Below are 14,290 nucleotides of genomic sequence, written 5' to 3'. Positions count from 1 at the left end.
TAGTCACAAGGTTTAAATGACTGACATTACCAGTTACTTCACTGAGCAATTAAAATCATAGCGTGTTGCCTGTAGCACTGTGTCATATTTGACCAACAATATTATTTTTTCATGAGCCTTATCAACCCTCTGCTTCAGTTTAATGACAGCATGTCTCTCCATGGAGAAGCATTGAACTGGTTCACTTCAACATTAGCTGGTTAGCTAGATGTGATGCTGTGGGGAAATCGTAATGTGGGGAAATGAGCAGAGTGCAGCAGTTCTAGCTGTTCTGTAGGCTAATGTTATTTAGCCAACCAATGTTAACATAGGCCTATGTCCTTGGGTAATGCTAACAGCATACAAAACTTATTTGAAATAACATTAAAAACTCAATGCATTGAATATTTACTGATATGGGGTAAAGCCAGGGCATCACAGACTTGTAATGCTGGGGTTGAAATGACAGATTTCAAGGAGCATTATGGCAAATAGCAGCAGTAATAGCATGAAATAAGCTGAAATATGCAAAAGATAGGTCGGGGGGAGCCATAACTAAATTTACAAAGAAAATAGCCAACAGTGTAGTGTTCGTGGGGCAAATGCAGAATTTGTCTTTGTTATGACACAAGCCGGCTCAGCGCCTGCTGTGTTCGATTGCACTCGGAACTCGGAAAGATCCGACCTCCGAATCGGAAAAATGCAATAGTAAATTGTAATGTAGCAGTGTTAGGCTGCTTACAGTCACTGAATCGCTCGGTAGGACACTTTCTCTCCACATCTCTGTGTCTTTCTTCAGCTGTCCTCTCAGCGTTATTAACGTGGTAACGCAAAAATGATTTTAACGGCATTAACGCGAGCCACTCCGTAGACGCGCCGTCTTATAATGTTACAGAAAACCTGCATGTTTTTTCTCATGTCCTACACTAGAGAACTTGTTCTTCTTATCACCAAACGAGGCTCCTCCTCTCTGACAGCTGGTTTTTACCATAAACTGCATGACATGTATGGAGGAGAGACGCCCACTTGTTTATATCTGATATGCTCCACCACTGGCTCCATCTAGTGGCCGCGGATTTGCGTTAATGCTCCTTTCAGAATACCATCATATAGCCTAATATAGTGCAACACAGAAGTTGACTCTTTTAACAAGATACGGTGCCCTAGCCTGCCCCACAGTAAAAAATGGCACATAAAATAAAAAGAGGAGTAAAGCAATATATTTAGCGGCAATATATATTTAAGCATCAAAGATGTTCAATCAAACCCACACAGTTTGAAACCATGTTCAAAACACACACAGCTACTGTCACAACTAAGCATATAAAGTCCGCTAGCTTAATGCTAACGTATAATGTAAAACCTCATAGACGGGCTAACAGAAATTGGCATTGCTTGTTTGAATGACAAGTGAGCAGGGCTGCCTCTGGGCTACGTACTGAAATCACCACATTTACGTAAATAAATAAATGTTTTGCAATGAACCGATCAGTCTAATAAATTTTATTTTGTTAAGTCGACATGGTTACTGTACATGGCAAAGATTATTACCGCTTTATGACTGTTATACTGTTTCACACTCACCTTTCTTTTCTCCCGACTGTGGCTGACGAGAGGCCACAGACCGTCGGCGTCGGGGCGCGTCGGGGCTCGTCGGGGCGGTGTGTTCCTGGCTTAAGACAAACTATAGAGATAAAGGTTGATGCCTGATTCACACACTTACAGGTTAATGACAGGTGTGTACTTTCACACGTAGTGGGAAACCTGCACTCATTTCAAAACCCTCATTAGGCCAGATCTCCAAAAAAAATGTCAATACAATAAGATGGTACCTGCTCACTGATATCACATCTGCCTTGACCTTTAATTGGACATGTAGATATTCATCTGAGGTGAATTAAAACACTGACATTGAATAGATAAACAGTCACAAGCAGGTATTCATTAAGTAACATATTAGAAATCAATATGTAGTTTAAAGTGCTCACTTTACTTTATTTTCTTTATAGTTTGAGTGGCATAAGCACAAGGTGTTTGTTTTGTCTCATTGTTATAAATAGGGTGAACAGAACAATCAGTCAGTATAATGCAATACAATGAAACACCACCATAAACCATGACATGCCTTTTTAACAGGTTCAACAAAAACTGAACATTAGAGCCTGTAACGCCGCATTATGTAATAATGCCGCATTATGTAATAATGTAATAAATCTTCACGTCATTGTGTAATAACGCAGCATTTTGTAATAATCTGCCACATTTTGTAATAAAAATCTTGAACGCAATATGTAATAAACTTTGCCGCATTTTGTAATAAGTTGTTACATTTTGCATCACTTATTACATATTGCGGGTGTTGCACATTTTTATGAAGAAAATGTAATAATTTGGTGCATTATGTAATAAACCACCAAAATGGATGTCTTAAAGCAGATAACAGCGGCACGGCCGTTTCGGCTAATGCTGTGTTCAAGGCAGGCTTTTGAAACCGTAAGTTACAGCTTCAAGTCACAACTACGACTTGGTAGCGTTCCAGGTAACCCGTAGCTCGTGTTTTTACCGTCCTGTTGTCTGTGAAAGTTCCCTATAACGGCCACTCGTAACTTCCGACCCGTGAACTCGTACCAGATCGAACTGGTATGACTTCACAGGAAGGAAAAACACAAAGTACGAGTTTCCTTGAACGCACCATGAGTTAGCAGCCCCCGCCCTTGTCAGGCATCAATTGGTCCTCGTGCTACGTCACCACATTCACGCGCATCCCTTGGCTGCACACACAGCCCTTCATGCCGTTCTCTCCCCTCATTGGATAACACTTAACATAACACACTCTCCTCGGGTTACAGCAGAGCAGAGTGACGGAGAGACTCGTGTTTAGGCTGAAATACTTCATGTAAGTGATTGCTGACGGAAAATAGGACTATTTAGGACTTATATTAACAAAAACATTCCACTGATATCTGCTTTAATTAGAAAAAAAAAACATTAGGACCATCAGAACAACACTGACTTTAAGCATACCAGCATGCATGAATCATGAATTAATTTCTAAAACCAGTAGGACGGTCAAATCTAAATCAAATATAAGTGTATTCATTATAATAGGCTACCGCTTTCAGGGCAGGGCATCAAACGTATACATAGGCGCCGATTCAGTGGGTGCTCGAGCACCCACTGACCAGGTTGAGCACCCTGGGGGGCACGCCACCAGATGCGCATTTCTCCGTGCCGCTCGGCAAGCGCCTCGGCCCCTCAGATGTGTGTGTGTGTGGGTATGTGTATCATGTGTAGCCCGTATGTGTGTAGCCTGTGTGAATGTGTGTGTTAATCTCGCTCGCGCTCTGTTAGGATGAATAAACAAATCGCTGCAGAGCACGAGCCTGGCACAGAGGTGCGCGCTCTGGCGCATCTGGCACAATCTGTTAAAGGAAACTGGCTCCGCTCCGCGGCTATTTCGCGTCCGACGTCTATGTTAAGCACATGTTTTTATTGATATTGTAGCGTCCGACCCAACGTAACTATACAACAACATAACACAAACTTTATCAGACAGCTCTCACTTCTTCCTCTGCACCACCTCACTCACTCACTCACCTACAACACACGCACACAGGACCCTCACACTCACCTTTCAGTTGTGCAGTATTATTAATAATGAACGATGAGTCCCCCCCCCCCCCCACTCCCCCTCCGCACACCTGGAGCCCTGGTACAATGTACGCTCTCCCTCACGTATTTTACCCGGGCGGCGATGCACCATTCTTGGGGAGCGCTCTGGGAGGGTCCCCTCTCTGGTTCTCCGGGCCTGGAGCTTCTGGGACTTGTTCTCGTTTTACAGCTGCTGCTTGCAGATGATGATAATATTTCAGTAATTTAAATGGATCAGCTCGGGAAATTTTGATAAAATGTTAAATCTGGTGAAAATCAGAGGCAAAATCACTTCCAGCATCATCAGCCCGATGAAATCCCACAGCTCGATCCCCCCAGCTCGCCCCTGCCGCTGCTGGAGCAGAGCTGGACCCGGCCTGGAGCTCCAGTCGGACCGTGGTCCATGTCATCCCTCCACAGATGAACATGACCCGGGCGTATTATTGTCGGTGGGCAAGGGGGGAGGGAGAGACGCGGAGCGGTTACCATCCGTGTGGGACCCGCTGTCGGAGGAGACCGCTCTGCTCAGTGGGCGGAGGAGCAGCGTGACCCGGGAGACTCTGGTGACAAGAGCCGTCGCCGAATTATTATTGTTAATGTTTTTTCTAATTAAGACATCCATTTTGGTGGTTTATTACATAATGCACCAAATTATTACATTTTCTTCATAAAAATGTGCAACACCCGCAATATGTAATAAGTGATGCAAAATGTAACAACTTATTACAAAATGCGGCAAAGTTTATTACATATTGCGTTCAAGATTTTTATTACAAAATGTGGCTGATTATTACAAAATGCGGCGTTATTACACAATGACGTGAAGATTTATTACATTATTACATAATGCGGCATTATTACATAATGCGGCGTTACAGAGCCTTAATGAAAGCAGAGTTTATCATAATTAATTATTATCATATCAGGTTATATCAGGTGTGTACACTAACTTTATGAGACTTTTTTGAAATTGCTAGAACAATTAAAGATGTCGGCAGGGATGCAGAAGTGGGCAGACTTTTGATGTAGTACTGTACATATTGAGAACTCCTTTTACTCTCCTCCACTGCCTGATACAATGTGATGTGAGCAACATGACTTAAATCTGGCTCTGTGTGTGTGTGTGCACAGTTTTAGTCTGGAGGAGAAGGAACCTGTGGATCAAAAGGATGAAGAATGGTGGTGTTCTGCTCCTTCTTCCCCTTTGGCTCGGCTTCCAGCTTCCAATGCGTTGCTCCCGTCCCCTACCGCCTCTCACTCGCCGCATTACAGAGCTCCGAGGTCCAGGACCAGGTCTTTCACTCAACCTCAGTGGAGAGCTGAGAGAGCTGCTGTGTCGCCCCAACGTAGAGCTCAAGGCTCTGATAGATCAAGAGCACCTGATTTCATAGAGCACAGGTCTGGCTGCTGCTCCTGCTGCTGCTGCTATTACAGTCAAAGGAGATGCAGACCAAGATACACGGGAGCTAGATACATGGAAAGGCGGTACATGGCAGGGAGGTACATGTCAAGGGGATACATGGCAAGGAGGTACTGGGAGAGAAGATACTACTTACCTAGAGCACCACAATTTGAGCACATTCCTGTGGCTATCCAGCATAGCAGTGATAACCAGGCTGACTGGGGGATGTGGTGCCGCTACTGCAGGGCCAACGGGAGGCACCGCAGGACGTCTTGGATGTGCCGGAGCTGCGAGGTGCCCCTGTGTCTGGTGCCTTACAGAAACTGCTACGATAGATGGCACAGGCTGAGATGCTGAGCTCAGAGAGCGGAAGTGGCCTTTCAGGAGGGAAAGGCAGTTGAGTTCATTCTCCCATGATGGGATGAGTTTCTGTGTCAGTTGCAGCTAAAGTTCTCCTTAAAGCCTATCAAGTTTATTTTTCACTTTCAGATGCATAGTTAACATCCACAAAGCTGGATACTGTAATGCAGAATATTAATTTGGTGTGAAAATATATTTTTCCCTTTTATTGAAGAGACCCTTCAACGTTTCATGGTTATATTTTGTGGTGCGTGACTTGTTTGCACCCCGCATTTTTCACTTGTATTTTTCATTTTTTCCATTGTTCTGTACATTTTTACAAACTGTCATGTTTCTGTAAAAGTTCATTCCTAAATAAATTGTAAGTGAAAGATTTGTATGTGGTTGCTTTATTAACATTTTACACTTGAGTCTCTAGTTAAGGACAACTGGACACATTCTCATAGTCCATGTGACATCAAATTACTGCACTGCTACAAAATACTGCTCTGGTACTTTATATTTTAGCTTTTGTTGTTTAGCATGCAGTAAGTCACGATGAAAATTTAGCTCATCGTCGAATGCAGCGGCTAATTTGACTTGACGCAGGTGTCCACAACATTAACAATGTCTCTGTTCCACTATGCCGATCAAGTCGTAAGTGTGACAGTGAGACAGCAGCAACAACACCAAGACAAGACAAAGAACACAATTAACACATTCTTCAATGATCTTCAAGTGTCACAATCTATTTGAATATTGGGAACTTTGGGAACTTGATGTTTGTGATGGCAATTGTCACATTTTAAAGGGGAACCGTGCAAGTCTGGTCTCTTTTCATTTGTTTTAGCAATTTTGTTTTGCTAACCCTCCTCCTGGCCATGTGCATTTGTTTACAATGAAGCTGGCAAGAAAAATATAACCAATAGAGCGGGACATAATGTTACGACGTGTATATGTGTGTAGTCTTATCTGTCATAAACAGGAGATTACGGTTACGGGGTGCGTTTGTATTGTGGTGCACAGAGACAATAGTTAGGACACCGGGTCGGAGGCTCTGATCTTGCAAAGTCGTTTTTCAGCCAAGAGATGCTAGGTGGAAGGCAGAGAGCCTCCATTCTCTCTAACAAGTTATATGTTATTCATTAAACCATCACAATTACTCTGAAGCTGTTTAAGGTAAAAATGTAGCATAGTTAAGCCAAAAATCCTGCATAGTTCCCTCTTTAATGTACTAAGCAATGAATCAACTATCAAATAAAAAAATATATAATGTAATGATCAGTAAAGAAATCTATTATAGTTTCATCTCAAGTTATGTTCTGGCACCTTCTCTTTTGTCTTGGAGATTTCTAATAAAATCATAGTGTTTTTAACAGTTTTCCACAAGTGTTAAGATTTGATAAGAGTATTTTTTGATTATCTTATCATTTTATACAGGACACTCCTTAAAGATGCCCTAATATTTGACTACGTAACAGCAGCCAGACGTCACCGCCTGTCTGTTAACGTATGTACGAGTGGACCAGCTCTGCAGTGTGGATCTGGCAGCCGTCCGCCTTGTTGGTCTGGCTGCAGAAAATCACAGATTGGTGGATGTTCTCACCAAGGCTATAATGTCCCACATGAGGCACTGTGTGCTGCTTTCTTTGCTGTGTGTGTGTGTGTGTGTGTGTGTGTGTGTGTGTGTGTGTGTGTGTGTGTGTGTGTGTGTGTGTGTGCGTGTGTGTGTGTGTGTGTTGTTTGAGCACACACTTTCCCTCTCTCCCTGGTGGTGCTGGGGTGTTTGGCAGGATAAATATAGCTGCGTTGGTGTAAAGCTGTTTTCTCTTCGGCTTTTGTAGCTTTAATCAGAAGCAATCTGGAGGAGGGATAAATGGAAGGGAAGGGTGGGGGGGGTATATGAGGAAGAGAGAGATGGCCGATGCCAGAGTGTTTTATTTTAGCCCTCTTTAAAGAGTCATTGGGGAGTGTTCAGGAGTAATGAGAACCCTGGTGGCTGGAGGAGAGGAACCCTCACTCTCCTCCATCCTCTCTGTTTTCTGTTTCCTGCCTCCTGCCTTCTCCTTCCTCCATCATCCCCTCTCTTCCTCATCCTGACTCTCATCACACAACACAGGACTATGACTACGGCTGCGTTCACGCTGCTGCGGACATTCATGCTCCGGTCTGTCTCCATATCTATTCTCGGATGTGAGCCACGTCCCTTATCGATATGAACTGACAGCGGTGTTGATGAAGGAAAAAACAAAACAATGGAGGCGGTGTAGCTTAGTGACAGTGTCACTGACCACATGAAATAACCCCAAGACAGAAAAAAAAAAAAATGAACCATTGGCAAACTATCTTACCAACAGAAATACATTTTATCAGCTGTGTCTACACAGTCCTGCTCAGCCAGTATTGTTTGTGAAGGTGTCATGGAGAAGAAGGCATACTTGAGTAGATTGTGAGATGTGTTAGCTAAAAAGCTAAAAAGAAAAAGCAAATAAGTCAACCTTGAATGAAAGGTACTGGTACAGTAGGTCAACAGATGATCTTACTTCAGAAAATGTTTAATCTAAGACAAAGCCATTACAATCTCAGAGGGGCATGTACATTTAGAAAGTTAAAAACCAGAACCAACACCAAATTACAATGCACTACGGTAACAGCTGTTAATTTATGGAACAAATTGGAGAATGACTTAAAAACATGCAATACCATAATCTTATTTAAAAAAGTACTTAAAAACAGGATGATTAATTTATATAAGTTAGAGTAATGAGTGGTAACACGTGCTATGCTGCTGCTATTTTTGTTCTGTTTTCTGTATGTTTGATTGTCTTTTTCTTTTCTTTTTTTCCCCTCTTTTTTTTGAGGAGGAAGGAAGTAGGGGAGGAAGAAGGGAAAGGAGAGGAGGAAGGAAGGGAAAGGAAAGGAAAGGAAGAAGAAAGGGAAATCAAATCAAGCAGCTTCTTTCTTTTCACTGTTTTGTGATTGCTTATTTATTTTATTAATAAATAACAAATTGTACATTTTATTTATTTATTTATTTTTTAATTAACCAGAGTTGTAATAGGGTAGGCGTAATAAGCTATGCTTCAGCCTATGCCTTTTCGGTCCAAATTTTCTTTTTCTGTTTACTTATTCAGATTGATGTTATTTTTCTTTATTTACTTTTTTCTTCCTGGTTTGTTACTTTTCTTTTAATGACATGTATTGACCGAAATAAACTAAACTAAACTAAAACTAACTTTGTCATAATGCAGCCTCTATGAGCCTGGTGTGTAGAGTTCTCCCCTAGCAGCAGCAACAAGAAGTATGATAAGCAAAAGAGTGAATGAATGAATGAATGAATTTATGAATATTTATTTTTGTGGCACATTTACTGACAAATCAAAAACTAGACAGTCCTTCCTGTTGGTATAACCTGCCACACAAGTGCGACACATAAATAAACAATTTAAGATGGCTTTCATCTGTAGCTCTTCGTCTCATTGCCCAGGCCTTTTCAAGAAACAAAGAAAATGTAAATATTTTCAACTGAAAAAGATGTTTTAGCTTCTCAGCATCAGATGGTGGAGTTACCGTCAGCTCACAGGACAAGAGACCTGTCTGCAGGTTCGCTGGGTCAAGCTGGTCAGCAGCAACTGAATCTACAAATCAAAAACACTTCAAATAAATAATATCACTATCCAAACGGATACTAAGCTGGAGTCAGTCGCATGTTTTGAATGTTGAAGTTTATAAAGAAGTGGTTTGGCACAGGTGGTGGAGTGGTGCTGAAAGCAGAATCTCATCCTGGCAGGTTAAATAAGCTTTTAACCTTTTGTTTCGATGTGTGTGTCTCCACACGAGGAAAGGACAAGGGACACGGTTACACCGGGATAGATTATCTAACACCTTGCACACTTCAATACACCATACCATACACTGGTTTATACCCAGTCCTGCCCATTTGTTTTTGCTCTTTTCTTTATGTATGTTCTAAGTACTCATTGTGTAACTTTAAGTAGACCTGTATTGCACTGCTCAGGATGATGGCTTGCTTTCAGAGTTAAATATTATGAAAAGTACTGTATTCATACCCAAATGTCTATGGTATTTAGACAGGTATCATGTAAATTAAGAAAAGTGTGCAGGTGAGGGAAAAAGGAACTTGTGTGTGACTTTTAAGGAGTCACATACAGTAGTAAAATTGGTCAGTCAAATGTAGGCCTACTATCATCTCATAGCTGTGTGATTCATGTGACTCTGCATCTTTTTGATGACAAAAAAAATGTGAAGAGTGTCATGTGAGAGGAGAAAATCTGAGAGCAGACACTCCGTCGTAGCGTTTGTGAACGCAGCCAATGTATAGTCGCTGTGCATACTATATGTGTGACGGGACGAACAAAATGACAGAGGACGAGAGGTATTACTTTGGCAGTGAACTGGATATCCTTTTATTATTCATTTGGCTTTGCCTTCTTCATTCGGAGGCCAGAAAAGCAGCCCACGGTAGAAGCCAAGCTGCTCCCTGGTATAACTGCTGTGATGTTGATCTTAAAAGCTTCCATAAAGGCTTTTTTTTTTTTTTTTTTTCTGGACGACTCATTGGCAGCAGTGCGGCTCTTTAGGAAGTGCATTGTTCCATTTCCTGTTTGACAGTCACTAATAGTGAAGCTGGGCCTCAGATTAGTGGCAGGCAAAGTAGTTGGCTGAGATGGTTTTCAGTGCCTGCAGTAATGAATAGTTTCTTCCCTTTTAGACACATTATTGTGGTAGGGTGTATGTCAGCTGCATTACTGTAAACTCCTCCATAAGCTTATGTGAACGTATCACACAATATCTGATCTGATTATACTGAAATGTTACGATGGTATGCTTTTGATGAAGCAGACTTTTTCACCATCTAGACTGTGAATGTGATCCGTACCTGTTCTCCTTCTCTCCCAGGTGATCTGGGTGTGTAATAACTGCCGGAAGCAGCAGGAGATCCTCACCAAGCCGGGGGAGTGGTTCACCGCTCCATCTGGAAAGCCCTCTGGCCTGGGATCAGCCATCAGCGAGCCGTCTGTGTGCCAAACGCCTGGGGATAAGAAGCTCCGATCTCGCTCCCAAGCGCCCCCGGGCTCCACCATCGCAGTCCAAGACCCCAACCGACCCAGTGCACCAGGGACCACGGCTGGAACCGATGCACGGTCACGTAGCGAACCACCACGAGACACGTGAGATGAAGCAGAGTTTCACACAAACTACAGGCAGCCTAGATTAGAAATATGAGGGAAACCAAGAAATCCTATTAGCCTCCGTAGCGTAGCTCGCGGCTCTGCTCCGCCGCTCTAAAAATAGCTTGCACTGACAATTAAAGGTAATGAACCTACTGCTATGACTATAGGGATTATGGCAATGGGCCAAATTGCCAAAATGTTGAGCTATCCCTTTAAGGGGAAACATAGTTCCTCCTCTGCAGCCAAACTCCAATGTCACCCATAATTTGAGTTATGTTTTCATCAGTGGCTGGCAGCATTTTCCTTCCATACATACACGTTATTTACGGATTAAAAATAATATCATGATCAAACTGTAAGAATACCACAAAAACAGGTGAGTTGTAATGCAGGTAAGTGGACATGAGATGAGTTCAGATGTTTGCATCAATCAAAGTAGGACTACCAAGTGTGCACTGGTCGTGCTACAGATGTGGGAGGGAAAATGAGATTTGGTGGCAGGATTGATTAACCATGCAAAATGAACAGAGAAAAGTAGAAGCCAGTGTGTGTGTGTTTATGTGTGTGTGCTGTGCGCAGTCTGTGACGGAGCCGCTCCATCACAGCCGCTTAATGTTCAGCTGTCCACAAGCATGGAGAAGATCTTCAGCTACTACCTTTCTTATTTGCTTGTTTACTGTATGAGGAGTTTTGCTGGATATTCATTCATGCAGTTGATATAAATGGGAGCAGAGGATATTAAAACATTAAGGACAGAGTGCTGCTCTGATCAACACTGTTTATAACCTCTGTTGCTGCAGTCTCTGGGGCTCTGGGGTTGACTCAGGGTCGGCACTTCTAACTGGTACATGATAATGATAATACAGACTGATAATAAGAAACTGCATGTGACCACACTGCAAAAACTCAAGATCTTACCAAGAATATTTGTCTTATTTCTAGTCAAAACAAATCTCATTATACTTACAATAAGACTCATCACATCAAAAGTATCTTGTTTTTAGACACTTTTTACTTCTTTCAAGCATATTTTCACTGGAAACATGTAGAAAAATCTGATAGTGGAGCAAGTTTTTCTTTCTTATTACAAACACAGAAAACTTGCTTTCACTGGCAGATTTTTCTACTTATTTCAAGTGAAAATTTGTTTGAAACAAGTGAAAATGATCTAAAAACAAATAATTTTTTAGGCGATGAGTCTTATTTTAAGTGGAAAGCGATTAGTTTTGACTAGAAACTAGAAAAAGCATTTCCAAGAATGGAAATGGTGTGAATGCTGAAAGCAGCTGAACGCTGTTGCAGAATTAGCAAACAGTGCAAACCATACAAATGTTTGACCGAGGTAGGAATCGAACCCACAACCTCATGGTCAGTAGACTTCCACTCTGCCTCAAAGCCACAGTATACACACAGTTACAGAGACTGTTGTCTGTTGATGAGCTGCACTCTGTCTCACTCTGAAGTTAATGAGCCCAAAGCTGCACCTGTTGGAAACACACTGTGTCAACACCAAGAAAGCTTGAGAGTCAAGCTTGAATGACTTACAATGAAAATTTCTGTGAATTTCAGGCTGAGAGCAGCAGTTTCAACATGAAGCAAGTTATCAGAAGTCAACAGAGGACAACTGGGAAAATAATTCACTATAATTGTTGTTGAGGCAAGATTTGAACCAGGAATCGAACCCACAACCTCATGATCACTAAACCTTTACTCTGCCGCTTTGTCACAGAGAGCACAGACATAAGCATGTTGCCATTGTAATGTGATGATGTGCTGCAAACGGTGGCAGTAGCAATTAATGCGTCTCTTAACGAACACCTGTAACCAATTGAGGGTGGGGGAGGGGAGCAGAATTCAACATAACATAACAAGAGTGCTCCCCTTGGATTCGAACCAGCAGCCACCTTAACCACTACACTACAATGGAGTTGTAGAGAAGAGAGGCTGAGACTTTCATGAATGTGAGATTTTTCAATGATGCTTAAAAAAACAAGAAAAGAGTATAAATGAGCCACAACAAGTAAGTAGAGGACTTTTTTGTGACGTGTGACTATTTTTTGATGAAATCAAACAAAGTATAATGCCCATTCCAGCGAATTAAAAAGTTGAGCTCCTGCTACTCTGCTGTGAAGAAAATTGCATTGGGCTGAATGGCAGAGAGAGAGCACCCAGGCTGCATTTAAAAAATATTTTAAATTATTCTCTGAGTCTCTGTGCATTTTTGAGGGCATTGTGAGAAAGAAGACAAGCGTGGCTATAAACTGTTTCCAAAATCATGAGTGTAGAGTGTCATTTGTAGCTTTGCTGGCAGTTTCAGAAGAAAAGTTCCAGTCGCTTTTTTGGATCTCCTGCACTCTACGATGACGTCACCCACTCTGACCCAACCCCATACACACTCATTGAAAAGTGTGAAATTTGTCAGAAATCCTCATGTGCTTTTAAAGGATTTATCTCAAAAACGGTACAAGCTATGAAAAAGTTGTACATACAGGATGAATACATTAGAAGTTTGTCTACAGCTCAGAATTTGAATGAAGTCTCTAGCTGAAAGTATGTGGACGCTTTAAAGGCTGAAAGAAGTAAGAAGATTTGAAGAGTTTCAAGACTGTTCCAATGCATTCTCTATGGGGAAAAAAAAATCAGAAATAGTTGAATATTGCAAAAAGTATGAATAGTTGAAAAGAGAAAAGTCATAGCACACCTGACCTGTCCCGAAAAGGCTGAACATTTTGATGTGAGAATTGTTGAAATAGCACAAAGTATGAAGGACTAGTTAAGTCAAAAGTATAAAGAAAATGGCCGAACAGAAGAACAATAGTGTGAATAGACAAATATTCTTGGAACGGTTTTGAGTTTTTGCAGTGCACTCTATCTTTGACCACCGCTTTACTAGTTAGCTGGACTTGCAGGTGGCTGTGAGGTGAAACTGAGCAGCAGGGGCCGATGTATGGAGTCTTCCTCCACCTCCTCATCTGCATCTGATAGAAAAGCAGAGTGTTGCTGTGAATGGCGATGTGCATTCTATAAATGTTCAGTATTTGTTCCAGTTCCATACTAAATAATAATTCTAGACAGGTTTTGTGTCTGTTGTGTATTCACATTGCACAAGTAACACTAGGTGACCTCAGAAAGTCGGTATTCACACTAAAATCTGCTTGATTTTTCTGTGTGTTTCTCTTCACACTGTTTTCCCATAAGGCTTTGCAGAGAGGAAATTAATGATCTGTTTATAGTTGCAAAAATAAAATTAGGGTTGCCCCAAAGTTAGAGGACAGAGTGTTGTCATCCACAGTGTATTAGTTGGTCAGGCTCGTGCCTCATGTCCACAGCTTTTTCTTTTCTTTTTTTAAAATTGTTATTATTTTTTGTAAACTGAATGTTATTACTTAAGCAAGAAAAGAAGGAATCTATCATTCACGGCCATATTCTTGTGAATGACTGAACCATGTTTTAATGTAGGCTATTTACTTAGATGTGAAATTAGATGACCAGGCAGAAAGTCAACATTGGTCAACACGGTTCAGTTCATCATCTCTTGTGTCTCCAAACTCTGAGCAAAAAGAAAAAGACTGATGTGATGTCAGAAGTTCCACAATTCAACAACTTAAGTTTGGCTCATTAATAATTTTTCGGATAATACATGTGATTTTTCACTGCATTAGAGAAGTAAAACATTTATATATACATAGAGGTATAGACAGAAGAATGAGATGTGCATTCAGTT

General features: G+C 41.5%; 1 protein-coding gene across 14 annotated transcripts in view; it reads left to right on the top strand.

Annotated features, from left to right (window-relative positions):
- Nucleotides 1-14,290, top strand: part of rims1a (regulating synaptic membrane exocytosis 1a) — a 165,134-nt gene that overhangs the window by 78,297 nt on the left and 72,547 nt on the right. For all 14 annotated transcript variants that reach the window (XM_085800970.1, XM_085800976.1, XM_085800974.1 and 11 more), the window contains one exon: nucleotides 10,292-10,563. In XM_085800970.1, coding sequence (XP_085657096.1) covers nucleotides 10,292-10,563 — 272 coding nt within the window. The remainder of the gene's footprint in view (nucleotides 1-10,291; nucleotides 10,564-14,290) is intronic.

Source organism: Trachurus japonicus, chromosome 15 (genome assembly GCF_045865225.1).
Source record: "Trachurus japonicus isolate A0001 chromosome 15, Traja_1.0".
NCBI classification, from domain to species: domain Eukaryota; kingdom Metazoa; phylum Chordata; class Actinopteri; order Carangiformes; family Carangidae; genus Trachurus; species Trachurus japonicus.
Note: the sequence above shows the minus strand (reverse complement) of the source record. Positions and strands in the feature narration are given on the sequence as shown.